The 17,448-nt window shown below is 55.1% G+C and overlaps 6 protein-coding genes across 6 annotated transcripts; 3 read left to right on the top strand and 3 right to left on the bottom strand.

The window, feature by feature from the left end:
• Positions 1-2,044: 2,044 nt before the first annotated feature.
• HMPREF1541_07601 (uncharacterized protein) lies at positions 2,045-4,471 on the top strand (the record flags this gene model as incomplete). The annotated part of the gene is made up of 1 exon (XM_008721925.1): positions 2,045-4,471. The coding sequence occupies one exon, from the start codon at positions 2,045-2,047 to the stop codon at positions 4,469-4,471; it is 2,427 nt and encodes an 808-aa protein (XP_008720147.1).
• A 1,028-nt stretch (positions 4,472-5,499) lies between these two features.
• On the bottom strand, positions 5,500-6,321 carry HMPREF1541_07600 (nitrogen regulatory protein DAL80; the record flags this gene model as incomplete). Its single annotated transcript, XM_008721924.1, has 1 exon — positions 5,500-6,321. One exon carries the CDS (start codon positions 6,319-6,321, stop codon positions 5,500-5,502), a length of 822 nt encoding a protein of 273 aa, XP_008720146.1.
• Positions 6,322-8,156: 1,835 nt separating this feature from the next.
• On the top strand, positions 8,157-10,514 carry HMPREF1541_07599 (uncharacterized protein; the record flags this gene model as incomplete). Its single annotated transcript, XM_008721923.1, has 1 exon — positions 8,157-10,514. One exon carries the CDS (start codon positions 8,157-8,159, stop codon positions 10,512-10,514), a length of 2,358 nt encoding a protein of 785 aa, XP_008720145.1.
• Positions 10,515-11,002: 488 nt separating this feature from the next.
• HMPREF1541_07598 (uncharacterized protein) lies at positions 11,003-11,977 on the top strand (the record flags this gene model as incomplete). The annotated part of the gene is made up of 2 exons (XM_008721922.1): positions 11,003-11,159; positions 11,256-11,977. The coding sequence occupies 2 exons, from the start codon at positions 11,003-11,005 to the stop codon at positions 11,975-11,977; spliced, it is 879 nt and encodes a 292-aa protein (XP_008720144.1).
• Positions 11,978-12,231: 254 nt separating this feature from the next.
• On the bottom strand, positions 12,232-13,296 carry HMPREF1541_07597 (uncharacterized protein; the record flags this gene model as incomplete). The annotated part of the gene is made up of 1 exon (XM_008721921.1): positions 12,232-13,296. The coding sequence occupies one exon, from the start codon at positions 13,294-13,296 to the stop codon at positions 12,232-12,234; it is 1,065 nt and encodes a 354-aa protein (XP_008720143.1).
• Positions 13,297-13,982: 686 nt separating this feature from the next.
• On the bottom strand, positions 13,983-16,868 carry HMPREF1541_07596 (uncharacterized protein; the record flags this gene model as incomplete). The annotated part of the gene is made up of 2 exons (XM_008721920.1): positions 13,983-16,782; positions 16,837-16,868. The coding sequence occupies 2 exons, from the start codon at positions 16,866-16,868 to the stop codon at positions 13,983-13,985; spliced, it is 2,832 nt and encodes a 943-aa protein (XP_008720142.1).
• Positions 16,869-17,448: the final 580 nt, after the last annotated feature.

Raw genomic sequence — 17,448 nt, 5'->3', positions numbered from 1 at the left:
GCTATAGGGTGGCAGCAACTGCGGCGCAAGGCGTCCTCTGGGAATACAATGCCCCCGCGACGGCATCACAAGGCGCCCGATCCCGCCTCGTATGCGGAATTCTTGGCAGCTGATGCTCACTCTATGTCGGTGAAGTTCTGCGAGGCGGCTTGTGTCAGTCCTCGTGTAAGGTCAGCCAGCAGCCGTCGAGGGGATGCAATTTTTCCTATTCGCTGTTGATCAGCATTTATCGAAAAAGGTCCGCGGGGAAGGTTAAGATGACAGTTCACAGCTACGAGACGAGAGGTGATGTGAGCCAGTCAGGATGGTGCATGCATGCTGCGAGGTGGTGGTTCGTGAAATCAGTGAGGTGGCATCTCACTCGCGTTTCTTGACGTCCTTGGGCCGAATGGCGCGGTGTGTTCCAACCCGCTGATTACTAGGTGTGGTAGAATTTTCAGGGAATGAATAGCCGTCGAGATACAGCGGAGTGGTATAACAGTCTCTCCGCCCCGTGCTGTCAGAGCAAGGTCGACATCCTGTAGCAAATGAGTTTTTGATCCAACGCGACATTAAGATGTTGTTGCTTCAAGCTCTCCTCGCTTTACAGCCTCTCCTAGCGACAGCCATCCCCGTCGAGCCTCTTGACGACGTGCTTCGCCGCGGTGGCTCCGACTTCCTTGCGCCAGTCCCGGAGGACTCTCTAGCTATTACGCTCTTCGCGCAGTCGGCTCCGATATGTGATCGCCACCAAGCCTCTTACCACACATACACGTACAACAGCAGCACGCTTGGTGGTTGCAAGAGCCCGGATATCGAAATCGACTCTCCGTACAAGTACTTTGAGGTCGACCAGCTGCCCGAGGTCTTCCAGGCCCAAGATATCGTCGTCAAGTTCTACACCGATTCGCACTGCCAAGTCTCGGAAGAGTCGCACCTCCTCAAAGATCTTGAGGTGGACAAGTGCGAGAAGATGCTGAAAGCGAAGTCGCTTAGAGTTTTCAAGGACTTCAAGGGCACCGGTAAGTACAAGTTGACACTTCATGAGTGTGGGCCCGGACGACCAGGGAAGCTGATGGCATGAGTGTTAGGGACAACCCCGACTGCAGCGGTACATCCGGACCCCTTGAATGAACCTGACGCGACGGGAAAGATTGAAGCTTCGGGCGTGAACAGGCCAGCGCCCGTGGTGGACGACACAGTACGTGCAGTGCAGGCGGCGACGACTACTGAGGTCAGCATTTGTCGGGCGACAAGCACTGATTGCTATCCTTAGCTCTGCATTGCTTGAAGGTCCCGAGTAGCGGCTTCCGCGGGACAGTATGGACTTTGATCGTAGTTGTGGAAATAGAGAGTCTGTCTCAAACTCTCGCCTGGTTCCTGCAGGCAGTGCTTGGACCGTTCCGTACGCAGTTTCTAATAAGGTCGTTATACTATCGCACATCTGTGAACTGTCGTGTGTTGCACTCAGGACAGCCCGTTGACGTACTCGAAAGTCTGATGATAGCTGTAATTTCTCAGTAGCAGAATGATCGTCTGCTTCGAAATAGGCCAACTAGTATCGACTGTGTAGTCAACTCGTCCACAATCGGATCATATTCAAGCTTGCCCTTGATAGCATTGTGTGGGCAGCGTCAGTGAGCTGGGTGATGGTCTCATCACCAAGCTATAGAGAGTCCTAGGCCCAGGCTCGGTATAGAGGAAACAGAACGGAGAGAACGGAACAGATGTCAGAGTGTGTGTTTCTGATAGAAGCAGTGACTACCTACGAACCTGGCCAATCAAGCGCCGCTGAGAGGGGGATTGCGGAATTGGTGTTTTTCGTGCACCGTTTCGGCTAAATCTGAGCTCATTCGTGCAGTTCTTGGTGACATCGACTCGGCGAACAACAGTTCGTCCTTTCATCACTCGATGTGTGGCCTGAAACGGCCGATAGAGACCTCGTTGTCTTTCAAAAGTGTCGCGAACTCTAGCAACCAACGAGACGCGTCGCCATGAGCACAATCCACCAAACGACCTTTACCCGAGTCAGACTGAGTCCCAGTCCGACGCATTGGCCAGAAGGATGCCGTCGGACATCCAGGTCTTCGTGCGCTTGCAAGACCAATGCGTCTTTGCGGGCGAGGAGCTGAAATGTTCGATCACTTTCAAGAATGTTGCCAGTTTCTCAGAACCCCAGACACCAGGCCCCAATGTCCGCAGGAATAGCAGGACTCCCAGTATTGGGAAGCTGCCACCCGGCTCCACGCAACCTGGTGATGGTCCCCTACATTCGCCCAAGGCCAGCAGATTCAATTACCCTCCTTCGGCCATGAAGAATCCTATTCCATCTGTGGTCAGTCCTCCTGCTGCCCCTCCTCAACGACCTGGCCACAAGCACCAGAGGTCTGTATCCATCATCTCCATCGGCTCGCCAACCACATCGCAACCCTCAGAGGATCCTTCCGGTGGCCAGGCCTATCGGCCCGCCGGTGGTCATCGGCGGTCTTCGACCATTCAAGTCTATACAGGCCACAGTCGCCGTCCGAGCCAGTATCGGGAGCCATCTACCGGGTTACACATACCACCACAGGCTGGGCGACGGAGTCCTTTGTCTTCGACGTCTACCTCAACACCTGTATATGAAAGCAGACGATCGACGCCCGACTTTCAGTTTCCCCCATCAACGCAACCAGAGGCATTGACGCAGCCCACTGTTCCCAGGGAGACATCAAGGGCACCTTCTCCCCGGAACAACGGGCGTAGTGCAGTTCCGACTCGGCTCAGAAGGGAGCCATCTAATGCCAGTCGTGTGACCAGCGAGCGGAGCAGTGGCGAATTCTACTCTTTGAGCAATCATTCTCAAGATACCCTTCAGTCAGAGCAGCCCTCTATCTTATCTGAACGCCCACAGGTCAATGCTCCCAGTGCTATGATGCGCCGTCATTATCGCATGGACTCCCTACCACCGGCAACGCGCAGGCCTCAGCCTCAGCCTGCAAGCCTACTGATGGGATATGCCCATCTAGTAGCCACTTTCACCGTGGACGGATCCTTGGTCGACCAATCTCCATTCGAGGAAGTCAAGCGGAAGGGCTTTCTAGGTGGTCAGGCTGGAGGTGGTGTGGTTGGTGTAACGCAGAAGAAGCAACGGCCCACTTCGGGCTTCCTTAGTGGCTTTAGTTTCAACAGCTTGGGGGACTCTCTGAACTCGCTAGTGGGCGCCGACAACATGTCGTCTGTCCGCGAAATGAATGCTGTCACCAACTCTCGCGCCATTCCGCTCCTTAGCACACCACAGTCACTTCTGTTCGTCAACCTCCATTTGGAGCCTGGTGAAGAGAAGTCTTTCTCGTTCAGCTGTGGCCTTCCACGTGGCTTGCCTTCTTCATATCGTGGCAAAGCCATCAAGATCGCCTACAATATTCAAATCGGCGTCCAGACTGCTCCAACAGGGACGCGTGATCGGGATCACAAGGTCCGGCAAATCAGCGTCCCGATACGCATCTTCTCCGGCGTCGACTTGGAAGGCGAGATTCTGGGTCATGATCTGATGCAGCCGCACGTCTTGCTGCGTGATCCCGCCCGAACAGCATCCATTGATGACGCTTTTGCATTCAGCAACGGCACGCCGCAGGTCCCCAGCTCTCACCGCTCTAAGATTGGCAGCTCCGAGGCATTTCTCACGTACATTGATACATTACTTGACCGTTCACGCCGGCGGCACTCCTCTGCCGGTTCTGTTCTGGATGCAGGTATGACTGCCACGGAGGACTCTACCCATCCTACTTTAGCCGCTATCAACCGCGCAATCCTCTTGTCAAACCGAGCGGGCATGAATCCAGACTCCAGCTCCAGCAACCGCTTCAACATCACTCGTGCAGGCCATCCCGTCGCGGTCATCACTTTATCGCGTGCACTCTTCCGCTTGGGCGAAACCATCACAGCGTCCGTTGCGTTCGCCTCGCCCGACTCGACGTCCATCAGAGTTGCAACCCTTCACGGAACCCTGGAGACGACGGAGAAGGTGGCGCAAAGCCTGGCCATCCGCTCGGCGACTTCTATTGCGAGAGTGACTAGACGGACTTACAGCACCTGGACAAGTAACGTGCTGTTCTCGAAAAGGGCAGTGTACAGTCCCACAGTCCCAGTCGGAGGCACTCCAACTTTTATCACGAGTGGAGTCGAGCTGGCTTGGGGCATAAGATTCGAATTTGGTGTCATCAGAAACAACACTGCTCCCACACCAGACGAAGAGATACCAGAAGGACAAGGTGGTGATACTGGAGAAGAAGTGAAGCTGTACGACAGCGAGCAGACGGGAAAGACCTCCTCCACCTCCACCGAGACGTCGCTTTTCGAAGAGGTGGTCAAGGATGAGAGGGGGGTGGTAAGCATTGCAGTCGAGAGGCTGGAGTGTGAGGCCTTTGAGGTCGTTATTCCCATCACGGTCTACGGCGACATAGTGGCAGCGACTGGCGATGATGAAGATGTTCGGGGTATCCCCATATGAGAGGTATCTCGAGAAGGCTTTTGGAGATATATATGGTGGTCCTACGCTGCAGGTCCTGCAACGAGCACCCCAGATCTCATGTCTTGGAAATTGGGCGGGAACGGGGCTTATGCGCCTCAATAACATTGATTATATATGCACCATCTCGAAATGTTCGTCAGTGATAGCAGGGCGGACGGAGACCACGCGTCAGCGCCGACAAAGGCTCAGGGTATCGGATAACCTCATTGGATCGAGTTTACCAGATAGATGCATGGCGGCGCGGAAAAGCACCTAAGTCAAAGTGCACAAAAGAGGCGGATTGCCTCACACACACGAGTCTGTTCTTTTCCAACTCCTTCTGATTCGAAGTGCTGCCCTTTCATCATTCCTATGGAAACCCCTTGTTTCCCCACTACCTGGGGATCGACGTGCATGTACACCGACCATGCAGGGTGATCCCAACGTCTTATGCGCATGCATATACAGCGTGCAACAAATCCACCCGAGTCAAGATGGATTTGAACGATCTGCCTCCCTCGCTGCCGAAAGAAAGGACACGCAAAAGACTTTTCTCTGCTCTGCTTCCCTTTCCCGTGATCTATCCCTGCCTTCCCTTTTGTCTTCCGCCCTCAATCAAACCCATGGCTCTTGTCGTCGTGGAATCGCTTCGGAGCAGCAGTATCACCAGCCGGTAGTCGCTTGCAGTAGTGGCTTTTCGCCAGCTTCCCCTTTACCAGCTCCCAACGCCCGATTTCCTCCCGCCCACATCGTGCAGGTTAGTAGTGGTGGTACATATGAGAATTAAGTATTACTTAATGGTAACAGAGAACGCGGCGCCTTTAGCTCCGCTCCGATGCGTGCTTGCGCTGCTAATCTGTCCGTCGAAATGAAATTCGTGCAAAGTATCGATGGTCGATGTTTGAGGGGGTATCATTTGAGTTTGTCTTCTGTGGCGTGTACCGTTGGCTTAGTCATGTCTAGTTCTTTTTTTGATGATTGTTTTTGAGCTTTCTGAGATGTTGTGGCAAAGGAGTAGATAACGTCAATCATTCGTCAGCTAGAGCGTCCTCGGTCGATGTAGACTCCTCGTGCGAGAGTTTGGTTCGCTTGTTAGGGTGAGCCGACTCGTTTGCATCCTGCAACTGCTTTTCCAGCTCCTCGACCTTGCGCTTCAGCTCGTCTCGCTCACGTACGGCGTGGTCGCGCTCGGACCGCAAGCTATTCTCGTTGTCCGAATAGACCATGTTGATGACCTCGAGCTCGGACACACGGGTGCGCAAGTTGGTGTTGGCGGCCATGAGAGCTTCATAGCTGCCACTGCTGTCGATGTTGGTAGGCGATGGCTGATTGAGGTTCAGTGGAGGTAGAGATGGGGAGCCGCCGAAGTGCTGGTCACCGAGATGGACGCTGTCAAACATATGCTGAGGCGCGATGTTGGGGTCGTGCATTCCTGGGGTGCCTGTCCTGGAGATAGGGGAGTGTGAGCGCTCCGAAGTTACAGAGGCGGCCATGTGGGAGACTCGGCGGTTTTGCGGAGTGATCATGTCGGCGGTTTGGGTTGCCGGAAGGCCATTTTCGAGCTGCGATGAATTATGAGCATGTATTCTCGTCACAGCGGGACGTCGACAAACCTTCTTCTTAGGCGGCTGGTTGGCCTTGACACGGTTCCGACTCTTGATAACATCGGTCTTGAGAGAGATTGGGCGCGGTCTACCGTGCAGCTTCAGGAACAAGCCGCAGGCATTGCAAAGCACGGAACCCTGCTCGTCGCGTCGCCATAGTGGCGTCGTCGAGGTCTGGCAATTCTGGCAAACGGGCTGTTGAAAGGGAAGAGAGTCAGTTGTGCTCGCAGGTAAAGAGGCAGCCATGATGAGCGCGGTCAACAAGGGTAGTGGAAATGGTACGATGCGGTGGTAATCGATAAGAGCGATAAAAGATAGCAGTTGGACGTCGGAGCAAAGTTGCCCGTTAAAGCCTTGGCACCAAGGGCACGGCTGTGAAGCCGAAACTCGCTATGTTGACGATGGCAGACAAACGAAAATTCACACTTACTGGTGCACTTCCCGCAATTCCTGGAGTTGGTATCGGTGACAGGTGCGTGTGATAGCCCATCGGTGCATGGCTCGCCGAGAAGGATCTGTGTGCCACAATGTAAGTTCCTGCCTCCTGACTATGCACGCTTGTCACATACCTGTTCTGCGGCTGTGTGGCTGCCAATGCTGCTATCTGAGAGAGTCCCGGTAAAGTGGTCTTGTTATGGTCCGGGACGCTGAGGCTCGCGGCTCGATCGATGGGATGCGGTGGGGCGAACAGACTGTTTGACGTCTGCGAGGAGGTGGAGGAGGCACGTGAGAGTTCTGGTCGAAAAGCCGAGGGCGGTAGAGGTGATGGCAATCGATGGTCTGGCTTCATGCCGTGGTACCCCTGGAATCCTTCATCCTGATGTAATGGGGGAGAAGGTCGGTGGGACTGGTCAATGGGCGGGGCCCGGAAGAAGGATGCTACTGCGGACGCCGTGATTGCGGTTGAGACCTAGCTGGTCTCCTGGCTTGCTCAAACGAGTGGACGCCTCCAAGCAGAGGCAAAGGGAACAAATGTCGTGGTGTTGGTGGTGGTAGTAGTGAGGGTTCTTTTGAACGAGTGACTGGTGTGGAAAGGAGAGCGATGGAAAGAGCAGACGTTTGCTATCGATAGATACAGGCCAGCCTTGAGTAAGGCGGAGAATCAAGCCAATCGAGTTCCCTGTCAGGGGGTCGACTAATGACCCGCCCGTCAATGTGGTATGGGCGTTTACTGGTCCAGATGATTGGAGGCTTTCTGAATCCGACTGATGTTGTTAAAGGTTACTTGAGCCTCGCAAACTGTGCGAACAAGACCCCTCAAGCTCGTCCAGCCCAACAAAGGATCTCGTCCAATCTATCTACGCATCCTGGCACACGCAGAGTCCAAAGAACCATTGTCTTCGATTCGTGTGTGTGCGATTTATGAGTGGGTAGATGGGAAAGAAACCTGGGGAAAGCCAGGAAATTACCAATTTCACTCGGAGTGGACCGCCGGATACCGAATGCCCCTTTTTTCTTCCCTGTCCTGTGTTCGCTCTAGCATCGACTTGGTTAAGGTATCATCGTATCGACATGTCGCACAGGCGCTAGCTCTTTGTACCGGACGCCTGTCTGGACGGGACGCACGACACGCGATGCCTTCTCCTTTTGTCGATAGAGGCCGTTGCACAGATTCGATGCTTGCCAAGACTCAGGAGAAGTCGATCATGCTGCATGTCTCTCATCGCCTGAGGCTTGAGAATGCACTCCAAAAAGGCAGGAGAGCGGGTGGATTAGGATCATGGCAGAGATTGCAGCTGCTCAAAGTCTAGAATGCTCTTCAAAACATATGTGCTCGGCGGTTGATCAAGAACGAGGTACACTAAGTCGATTAAGCTATGTGCATTCTGCTGGTGATTGGCTGTGGGGTCGCTGCCGGATACTCCGAAAGGCGGCCACTGCAAGTTTCCGAGTCGCCTGCGCTGCGGCTCTAAGGTGGCTGCAACCGTTGCCGTCAAAGAAGCAACGTCTTGGATTCTCCCATAGCATATGCTGATCCTGCATCTGCTTCATCATAACCTCCGACATACTTGACGCAACACTGAACATACCATGGCCCGGTAGGATTAGCCTCTTCCGGCCAGATATGTCCTCATCTCCTCATGCCTCGCCAACGACCTGCCACCTCGGGCTATGCACGCCTTGCCCAAGCCGATGAGGACGACCGAGGCCACTCCGATGACTCTGGAGATGAGTCATATAGCAACCATCCTCTATCCACACGATATGCCGCCATTCAGCCTGGGCCCCGGGAGCCTATGCGCTCGACCGGCGGCCGCTCACCGAAACGACCCCTGCGAAGAGTGCGTACCAACTCGGGTGTCGACATTAAAGCCATCAACGCCAGACTAGAAAGATGGGCCGAAGAAATCGTCCACAAGTTCAAAAGCACTGGGAAATCCGGCCGAGAGGATACTGATCAAAAGCTGGAAATTCACCACTCCGTCTTCCAGGCACCCGAAGGTGTTCGGCCACTCACCCCCGAAGAGCTGAGAGCATACCACGATGATGATCGCATGAGCAAGCAGCAATTTGATGACACGGTCGAAAGTGTGCGAGTGGCCATTGAACTGGGCATGCATCCGAAAATGATTTCGAAGGGTAGCTCTGGCAGCTACTTTGCGAGGAACAGCGATGGAAAAGTGGTTGGCGTTTTCAAGCCCAAAGATGAAGAGCCGTATGCTACTAGGAATCCGAAATGGACCAAATGGGTTCACCGAAATCTGTTCCCCTGGTTCTTTGGTCGAGCCTGCCTTATTCCCAACTTGTCCTACGTCTCCGAAGCTGCAGCCTACGTTCTCGATACCCAACTCCGAATAAATCTCGTACCCTACACCGACGTTGTCTACCTCTCCTCAAAGTCTTTCTATTACGATTTCTGGGAGCGCAGAAGCTCATGGAGTGGGAAAAAGAGCCTGCCGGCAAAGCCGGGCAGTTTTCAAGTCTTCTTGAAAGGGTTCAAGGATGCCAACATGTTCCTCCGCGAGAATCCCTGGCCCGATCAGAATACTGCCGACTTCCGACCTGACATGGAACACAAGAGAAAACGGAGGCCTTTCGCAAGCTGTGTCCCTGGAGGCCAGGTCTCAGATGATGAGGACGATGGTGCGGGACTTACCAGCCCGTCGCCTCAAGAGCCGCACAGATTCAGCTGGACCCCCAAATTGAAGCAGAGCTTCCGCGAAGAGCTGGAGAAGCTGGTTATTCTAGACTACATCATGCGCAACACCGACCGAGGTCTTGACAACTGGATGATCAGGATCGATCAAAAGGCAGAAGAGGTCACTATGGTTGCAGAACCTCCTGGTGCCAATGGCACACTATCTGCTGGCCAATCCACGCCTCGTGCCATTTCGCCTGGGCAGCGCACCGAGTCAAATACATCTCGCCCTTACCGGCGTTATGAGGCCATGGAATCCATCTCCCGCACCGGCACTCCTGTAACAGGCGACGCGTCTACCACAACCGTCAAGCTCGGTGCCATTGACAACTCTTTGTCGTGGCCATGGAAACATCCCGATGCCTGGCGGTCATATCCGTTTGGCTGGCTCTTCCTGCCCGTCTCCCTCATCGGTCAACCGTTCACTCAAAAGACCCGGGACCATTTCTTGCCTCTGCTCACTTCTACCGCATGGTGGTCAGACACACAGCTGGCCCTGAGAAGGGTCTTTGCCATGGACCCTGACTTCAAAGAGCGCATGTTTGGTCGCCAGATTGCTGTCATGAAAGGCCAAGCCTGGAACGTGGTTGAAACTCTCAAGCAAGCGGACCATGGTCCACTTGAGCTGACCCGCCGCACGCGTGTTTGCGTGTGGGACGACCTTGTTGATGTTCCTGTTGCCATTCCTATGCGTGCCTCGAGTCCTGAGGCGGCCAAACGCACGCAGAAGAAGGTTCGCATAGAGCAGGACGAGATGGATATTGGCGCCTTCTCAACGACTGCACCTTCTCGCTCGGCACCAGTTGCCGACCTCCTCGGGTCGCCTTCCTTGAATGACCTCCCCAATCCCAACCGCTTCGAGCTCTCGCGTGACGATGCTCAAGGCGATCTAGCTGATATTGGTGAGGAGCCAGGCCCTAGCTCTGCGGCACCAATGTCTCCAATGTCGCTGAACGAGAGCTCTATGAGTGGCTTCGCTGATATGCATGCACGAGAAGCAAGAGATAATCTCTCGAACACCACTACATTACCAGGGAGGCCCAAACCTCGCATGGCCCCGAATCGCTTCAGCTTCGATTTTAGCCGCAGCTTGCCCAAGACAGGTAACAGGGGGCGGAGCAACAGCACCAGAAGTGGCATGAGGCAAGCGAGCATGAACTACGGGGCCGTAGGTGATGACGACCTCGAGGGAGACCTCGGTTACGCGGCTGCAAGTGATATGGAGGGCCACAAGAGAAAGGTCATTGTGGAGCGGCTAGAGACCGTAAAGGGCGGCACACCATTTTTTACTTGGTGCTAGACATATTGTGATGGGAGACATAGAGCATTCGGGTCATGAGCCACGCATTAAGAAATTCTGAGAGGGGCCGGACGAAAACAGGTTGTCTGCAGGATTTCGATCGTTTCGTGGGCGTTCAAGCGATGTTGGATATACGGACTACAAGTCCCCTCACCGTAGACTCTCCGTAAGTGTAGTCGATCAAGTCAATCTCTCGTTGCACCAGATACGAATCTGGATGTACAGTAGTACTTCTGCTCGCGCGGGGCCAGCCCGCCAACCAACTGGCTTGGCGCTCCGCTCTGAACGGAGCGGTCCAAGCATGACGCAGCCTGGAGACTCCGACTCCAAGCCACGTTGACTCTCCCAGAACAACAGAAATCTGCCTATCTAGTCAGTGCCTCAGCCTCTATAGCCAGTTGCGACATTCCACGTGTTGACTCTTTGTCCATAAACCCCACCTTATCCCCCCGTCACCGTTCCGACCGCTTCCTCGTCACCATTTCACCATGGCGCAAGATCCCCGACTACTCCTTCAAAAGGCCGAGAAAGCGGCGTCAGGGGCCACTGGCGGCTTCAGCTTTTTCGGTGGCCGCACCGAGAAGTGGGAGAACGCAGCAGACTTGTACACACAAGCGGCTAACGCCTTCCGAGTACAGAAACAAAGTAAGATATGCCCCGCCCCGCGTCCTCAACCCCATACACCGATCCCCCGTTTTGACGACACTGTCACACGATACAACAGCTGACCCCATCCCTCAGATCATGAAGCAGGCCAGGCTTTTGAACGCGCCGCCGCAATCCAGACCAACAATCTCTCCGAGCCCGACGACGCCGCCAACACACTAAGCGAGGCTTTTAAGGTCTACCGCAAAGAATCGCCGAGCGATGCCGCCCGCGTCCTCTCTCAAGCCATCACCCACTACACATCCAAGGGCAACTTCCGACGCGCTGCCACGCATCAACAGAACCTAGCCGAAGTTTACGAGAATGAGATTGGCGACCAGAAGAAAGCCCTCGAGGCATACGAGACAGCAGCGGGGTGGTTTGAGAGCGATAACGCCGAGGCCCTGGCGAGTAAGCTGTATTTGAAGGTCGGTGATCTGGCGGCACTGGAGGGCGACTACTCGCGCGCCTGCGACAAGTTCGAGTCGGTTGCGCGGGCGTCACTCCAGAATAATCTGATGAGATGGTCGGTCAAAGAGTACCTGCTCAAAGCGGGCATTTGCCACCTGGCAGCCGGTGATCTGGTGGCTACGAAACGGGCGCTGGAGCAGTACAAGGAGTGGGACAACAGTTTCGTGCAGCAGCGCGAGTGTATGCTCCTGGAGGATCTAACGCATGCCGTCGAGGAGGGTGACCAGGATGGGTTCAGCGAGAAGCTGTTTCAGTACGACCAGATGAGTAAGCTAGACAAGTGGAAGACGGGTTTGCTGTTGCGAGTCAAGGGCAGTATCGAAAAGGAGGAGGAGGACTTCTCGTGATCAGTGGCTGAGATTGGGCTGGTCCGCGCGCGGGACGATACGGTGGTCAACAATTGCGAGTGAGGATGTCGCCCCATGCGTTGTGGCTACACACTGCACGTGAGCGCTGGCATGCAGATCTACGGGGTTATAGATGAATACCAACGACAGAGGAGCGCCGAGCCTTGGACGACGGCGGAGCTGGCAGGCGTTCCAGGTCTTCAACATGTTTATTTCCACAACCTCTCCTCAAGGCTGCTGCATTTTCTCCTTGATCAGTGTATCCATGAACTGCCCTCACTGCTCTCCCCACCCCTTTCCTGAGCCAGCAACCTCTCCACATCGGCCTTGACCCCCTCCAATTCCGCCTCCACGGCCGCATATCTCCTCCCCAACCTCAACATCACCTCGCCCCCAACCACTTCATACTCCTTCAACGCCCCGTCCACCTCCCGCCACCTCCCCTCCAACTCCCTCCCCTCCCTTTCCAACTCCCCCACCCTCCCCAACAACCTCTCCTGCACCGCCTTCCCACCCAACCCATCCCGCCGCCACTCCAGCTCCTCCACCCGACACTTCCTCTCCAACCCCACCGCCACGCCTGCCAAAAACGCCGCCCTCGCTTGCACATGCCGGCTTTCGGCCCCATGCTTCCTCTGCTCCAGGTCCCGGACCGCTCGCTGCACCTCCTCGCTCTGCGCCCGCAGTAGCACTAACAGCGCGTCCGTCGCCGCCCGCAGCGCCGCAGGCACCTCCCTCTGGCGCAGCGTTTGCAATCGTGCCGTCTGCGCCGCCAGCAGTGTCGCTAGATCGCGTTCCTCTCCTTGACCGCCACCGGCCCGTCCACCCGAGCCAGCCGCAACCGCAGCCGCCGCAGCGACGAGGCGCCGATGCTGCCGCGCCAGGACCGCCGCGGTCGCGCGCGCGATGCGCGGCAGGTCCCGTCGGAAGGCGTGCAGGTCGGGCGCCAAAAGGTCGTCTTCGGGACCGTCACCGCCACCGCCACCGCTGCGGCTTTGGCTGAGAGGGATGTACTCGACCATCAAGGCGAGGAGGTCGCGCAGCGGCTGCGGTAGCGTATCATCGTCGCTATCGTAATCATTGTGAACATCGTCGATATCTGTCTCGTCGGCGGCGAGGCATGCCAGCGTGCCAAGCAAGATGCGGTCGCGCGCGACTCGGACGCGGTGCTGATTCAGCTGCGCGGCGACGGGTGCGTGTGTGCTGTTTGTGGTGCGGGTCGAGGCGTCCAAGTCAAGGACCTTGGTCGTGAGCGTTTTGTGCAAGTTGGCGAACTGCGGATTGGCAGAGAGGAGGGACTGGGTGGCTGGCGGTATCATGTTCGGATGAACGCGGAGCGTAGCTGAGAGAATCTAGTTTGCTGATCACGACGAATGCAATTCGCAGAGATGCAGGAAGAGGAAAAGAAGGGGCAAAGAATGGAGGTTTGGTTTAGGGGTCTTTCAAGTCATCTTCATTGAGACTGTGTCGCGTCTTGGCATCAATGTTGTGTTGATCCTCGACGGGCAGTAGTCCTTCATCGTCGCGGCGTCTTCTGGGTATGCTATCTAATCATCCATGCAAACAGCAAGGAGGGCTCTGTTTACTGCTATTGCCTGCCCGCATAGCCCTCCTGCATTCCCCCGTTTCGCCATCAAGGCATCCATACGCCGTGGTCGACTGGACCCGGCGCTAAACACCTGCGCAAGCCATGAAGCAACTCATACTTCGAGAACCAGACCGGGCTTGGAAGAAACTTTCGCACACGTTCTAAGATCTCTCCTCGCCGAGTCCTTAGTCTTGATTACAAAACATTCTCGCCCTCAAGCTACTTTGACGCGGAGTTTTGTTGTGCTCCAGCCAGATATCGCGCCGAGCAACAAGGATAGGTGAGGGGCTCTTGATAAGGTCCATGACAACTGGTCCGTGCTGGGCAGTACTCCAGCGCGATTCCAAAATGTTTCTTCAGGGCTGTGAGGGATGCAGCTGTCCGTAAATCAAGGGAAGGAATACGATGGAGACTTGCTCAGTCCTCCTCACTCTCTTCCGAGTCATCGTTATCGCTGCTCTCATCGTTCTCGATGGATTGCATAGCACCGGGACTAGCAGGACCGCCGGCATAGGCACTGAGCTTGCCTTTCAGCTCGTCGATTTGAGCCTCTTGCTGAGCCTTGCTCATGGGCTTATTTTTCTTAGATTTGGTTGCAGCAGCAGGGGCGGGAGCAGGAACGTAGCCCTCATCACCTTTGGTCTCCTCAGGAGGTGGTCCAGCATACTTCTTAACAAAGTTGAGGAGCTTGACGAGAGCGAAGTTCGGAACTTCCTCGATGTCGAGCTCAATCTCAGACTCATTGCTGTTAGCGAGAGCTGGAACACTCTGTTGAATAATCCGCAGCGCCTCAGACATTTGCTTCTCAGGAAGCATCGCGATTCCGTTGGAAATGTACTGCTTTTCCTGGAACGTGACGAACTTCTCTCTCTCGGGTTTGGCCTTGGGGACTGACTTCTTCTTTTCGGTCTTCTGGAGCCCAGGGAATGTCGTCTTGGGCTTCTCTTTCTTCGATTTGTTCTTGGCTTTCTTGGATGAAGTAGGTGCATTTGGAGACTTCGACTTCTTCTTCTTGGAGCCCTTGCTCTGAGTCAGCTCACCCATCTGCTTCGACATCTCGGCGATTTGCTTCTGTAGCATAGCAATCTTGTCGTTGCGTTCCACTTCACTGTCCTCGGCATCGTCCTCGCTCTCGTCATCTGAGTCGTCGTCCTCGGCTTCAGATTGGGGATCGGACTGTGGTTCGCGGGACGCGATCCAGTCTTCCTTGCCAGCCCACCTCGAGTTAAAGAGAGATTCGAGTTGCTTTCCCGAGTTGTGAACCCAATCACCGTCAGGGTTGAATTTGTAGCAGTTCTTGAAGATAAGCCGAACATCCTCCTCAAAGTCTTTCGCCTTTTCATAGACATTGTTGTCAAGCTTGGTCTGAATGGTACTTAGATCCATTGGCTTCTTGATGATTTGGAAGTAAGTAGGTATGTTGAGAGCCACTGGGTCAACAGGGTGAGTGAAGTACTGGTTCATAGCCCAATTCTTGGGCGCCGTCAACTCCTTCAGTACTTCTTGGCAGAATCGCAGCTGAAGTTCATACTTCTTCTTCTTTGGTCGACCACCAGCATACTCTTGATTGCGCTTGGGTGGCACAATTTGTCGCTTGGGTCTTCCGTCAGCCATGTTACTATCACGGCGAATGAGGGGGACACCATCTGGACCAGGCGCGAAAGCGGGGGTGCTTGCGCTGACAGACGTTCTAGGAGACCGAGCAGTGCCCTGACTAGCGGGCGGAGTAGCAGCCGTGACGGAAGGCCGACGAGGAGGCGCTGTGCGGGTCGGCTCTTGTTTTGCACGAGCAGCCTTCTTCTCCTCCTTACTCGGCTCAGCGTATTGAACCTTGGGAAGCTGCTGCATTTGGTTGTTGAATGAAGTCTGCATGGTAAATGCCTGTTGCGTCACCCCGTGTTCAGAACCATTGAAGGCGACGCAATTGCTAACGATCAGCTCGAAATCGCTTCGAAATTCTGAAACGTTCGAGTAGCTGTTCGTCTTCAGTTTCTGATCGATCTTGCCAAGATCCATTGGGTTCTTGACGATATCGACATAAGTGGGGATATTGAGCGCAACAGGATCAACGGGCTGTCTGAATGCCGCAGACGCTTTGCTTTTCTTCAAGTTCGATATGATCTTCTTCATGTGGGTTAGGCGCGCTGTGGTAATGGTGCCATCGCCGTCATTGTTTGCGTTCGAGGTGGGAGCAGGTGTACCGGTAGCAGGACTGGGGGACGCAGCTGCTGGTACATTGGGCACTTTGAAGCTGGACTCGGGTTCATCAGTCTTGAGGCGCTTGGCAGCACGCTCGGACTCCGATTGGTCCTCTTCTCGCTCGCGAGCGACCTTGGCAGGTGGTGCATCAGTCATGACATCGTCCTCCGGCTTTTCTAAGGTGGGGGTAGGCTCAGCTGGAGTCGAGATGGGCTCGGCAGGAGTAGGCGTAGGCTCAGCCGGATTCTCTGGAGGTACGACTGCTGACAAGGAGTCTGGCACGTTGGCCGACGCGACTTGAGGCACGAGTGGTGGGGTATGGATTGGAGGAGTAGCTAGACCAGTATCGCCGACTTTAGCAACTTGAGGTACTACGCTCGGAGAGGATGCTGCAAGAACCGATGGTGCCTCAAGTGCTGGCGTAGAGTCCACAGCGGGTGCGATCTCGGACTGTGAAGGGACTTCAGCAACAGCCGCATTGTCTTCCGCGTGTTTCTGCGCCTCGATCTCTGCTACTTGCGCGGGTGCAAGTTCGTCCGCATGAGGTGGCGACCGCAGGTCCGACATGGGCGGCTGAGGAACAGAATCTGGAATGGTATCGGTCGTCGCTTGAGTAATCTCAGTGGCTTCAATGGACGACTGCGCTTCAGCGGGCAATGAAGATGGAATGACCGAGTCAGCGAAAGAGGTGGCATTGGAAGAGGTTACCGGAGGCTGTTGTGGAGGCAGGCCTGACTCAGTTGGCATCGTGGGCACTGAGACAGGCGCGCTAGGCAGCTCGGGTTCTGCGACTTTGGAGTCTTCAACCCCGTTGACGCGCGGCTCGGAATGGTCGCCATTTATTGTGGCGTGTGAAGTCTCAGGTTGAGGAATGGCTGACTCGCTCGAGTTAGGTGTCGCTTTGACCTCGATTGAGGGCGCGGACGGTATTTCGGCGTTCGATACGGACGCTTCTACGTTTGAGGCAATGCGCTCGGGCTCAGGCTGCTGTGAGGTTGTACCGAATTGCTTTGGGAGTCTGGAAGAATAAGTCAGGATGTGTGAGATCGACGGTATGAGTGGCGCAACGTACCCTTGAGACTCCATTGTCATCTCGACATCCATGGCGTGTTCGGTGCTTGAGGGCGGCTGATATTAGAAGATAATGGTGATTTAATGTACAATGGCGTTCGATCCGGTGGAGCCAAGGTGGCGGCACGGAAGAAAGGTAAAGCCGAACACGAAGTGCGCGAGGCGCGGATTAAATAGGTTGATTGAAAGTGAAATGTGGAATGAATGATGGCAGCCTGCTGACACAATTAAGTGGCAACTCGGACGACGGAGGTGTGCGGGATGGGTGAGAACAAAGTCAAGATCGCAAGGATGAATTTATTTCTCGAGAAGCTGGACCGGTCATGTGACTGACGACGGGTAGCGCCAAGGCCTATCACCAGCAAAGGGCAGGCGCGACCACGCGGACCTTGGCGTGACAAGGCAGCGGCAATGGCGACCACGGCTACTTGCGCACAGCTGCGACAAGTCAAAGTCAGTAATGGCAGTGACAGCGATTGCAGACACTGAAGAATGATGGACGAAGGGAGAAACGTCGCAGTAATGATGTTGTGATGTTGTTGTGACGCGACGAATCGTAGCTCGGCTTGGCGGAGGGGGAGACGGGAGACGCGACGTGAAGAGGCCGAAAAAA

This window comes from Cyphellophora europaea, assembly GCF_000365145.1.
Source record: "Cyphellophora europaea CBS 101466 unplaced genomic scaffold supercont1.7, whole genome shotgun sequence".
Taxonomy (NCBI): Eukaryota; Fungi; Ascomycota; class Eurotiomycetes; order Chaetothyriales; family Cyphellophoraceae; genus Cyphellophora; species Cyphellophora europaea.
The sequence above is the reverse complement of the archived record's forward strand: the minus strand, read 5'-3'. Positions and strand labels throughout refer to the sequence as shown.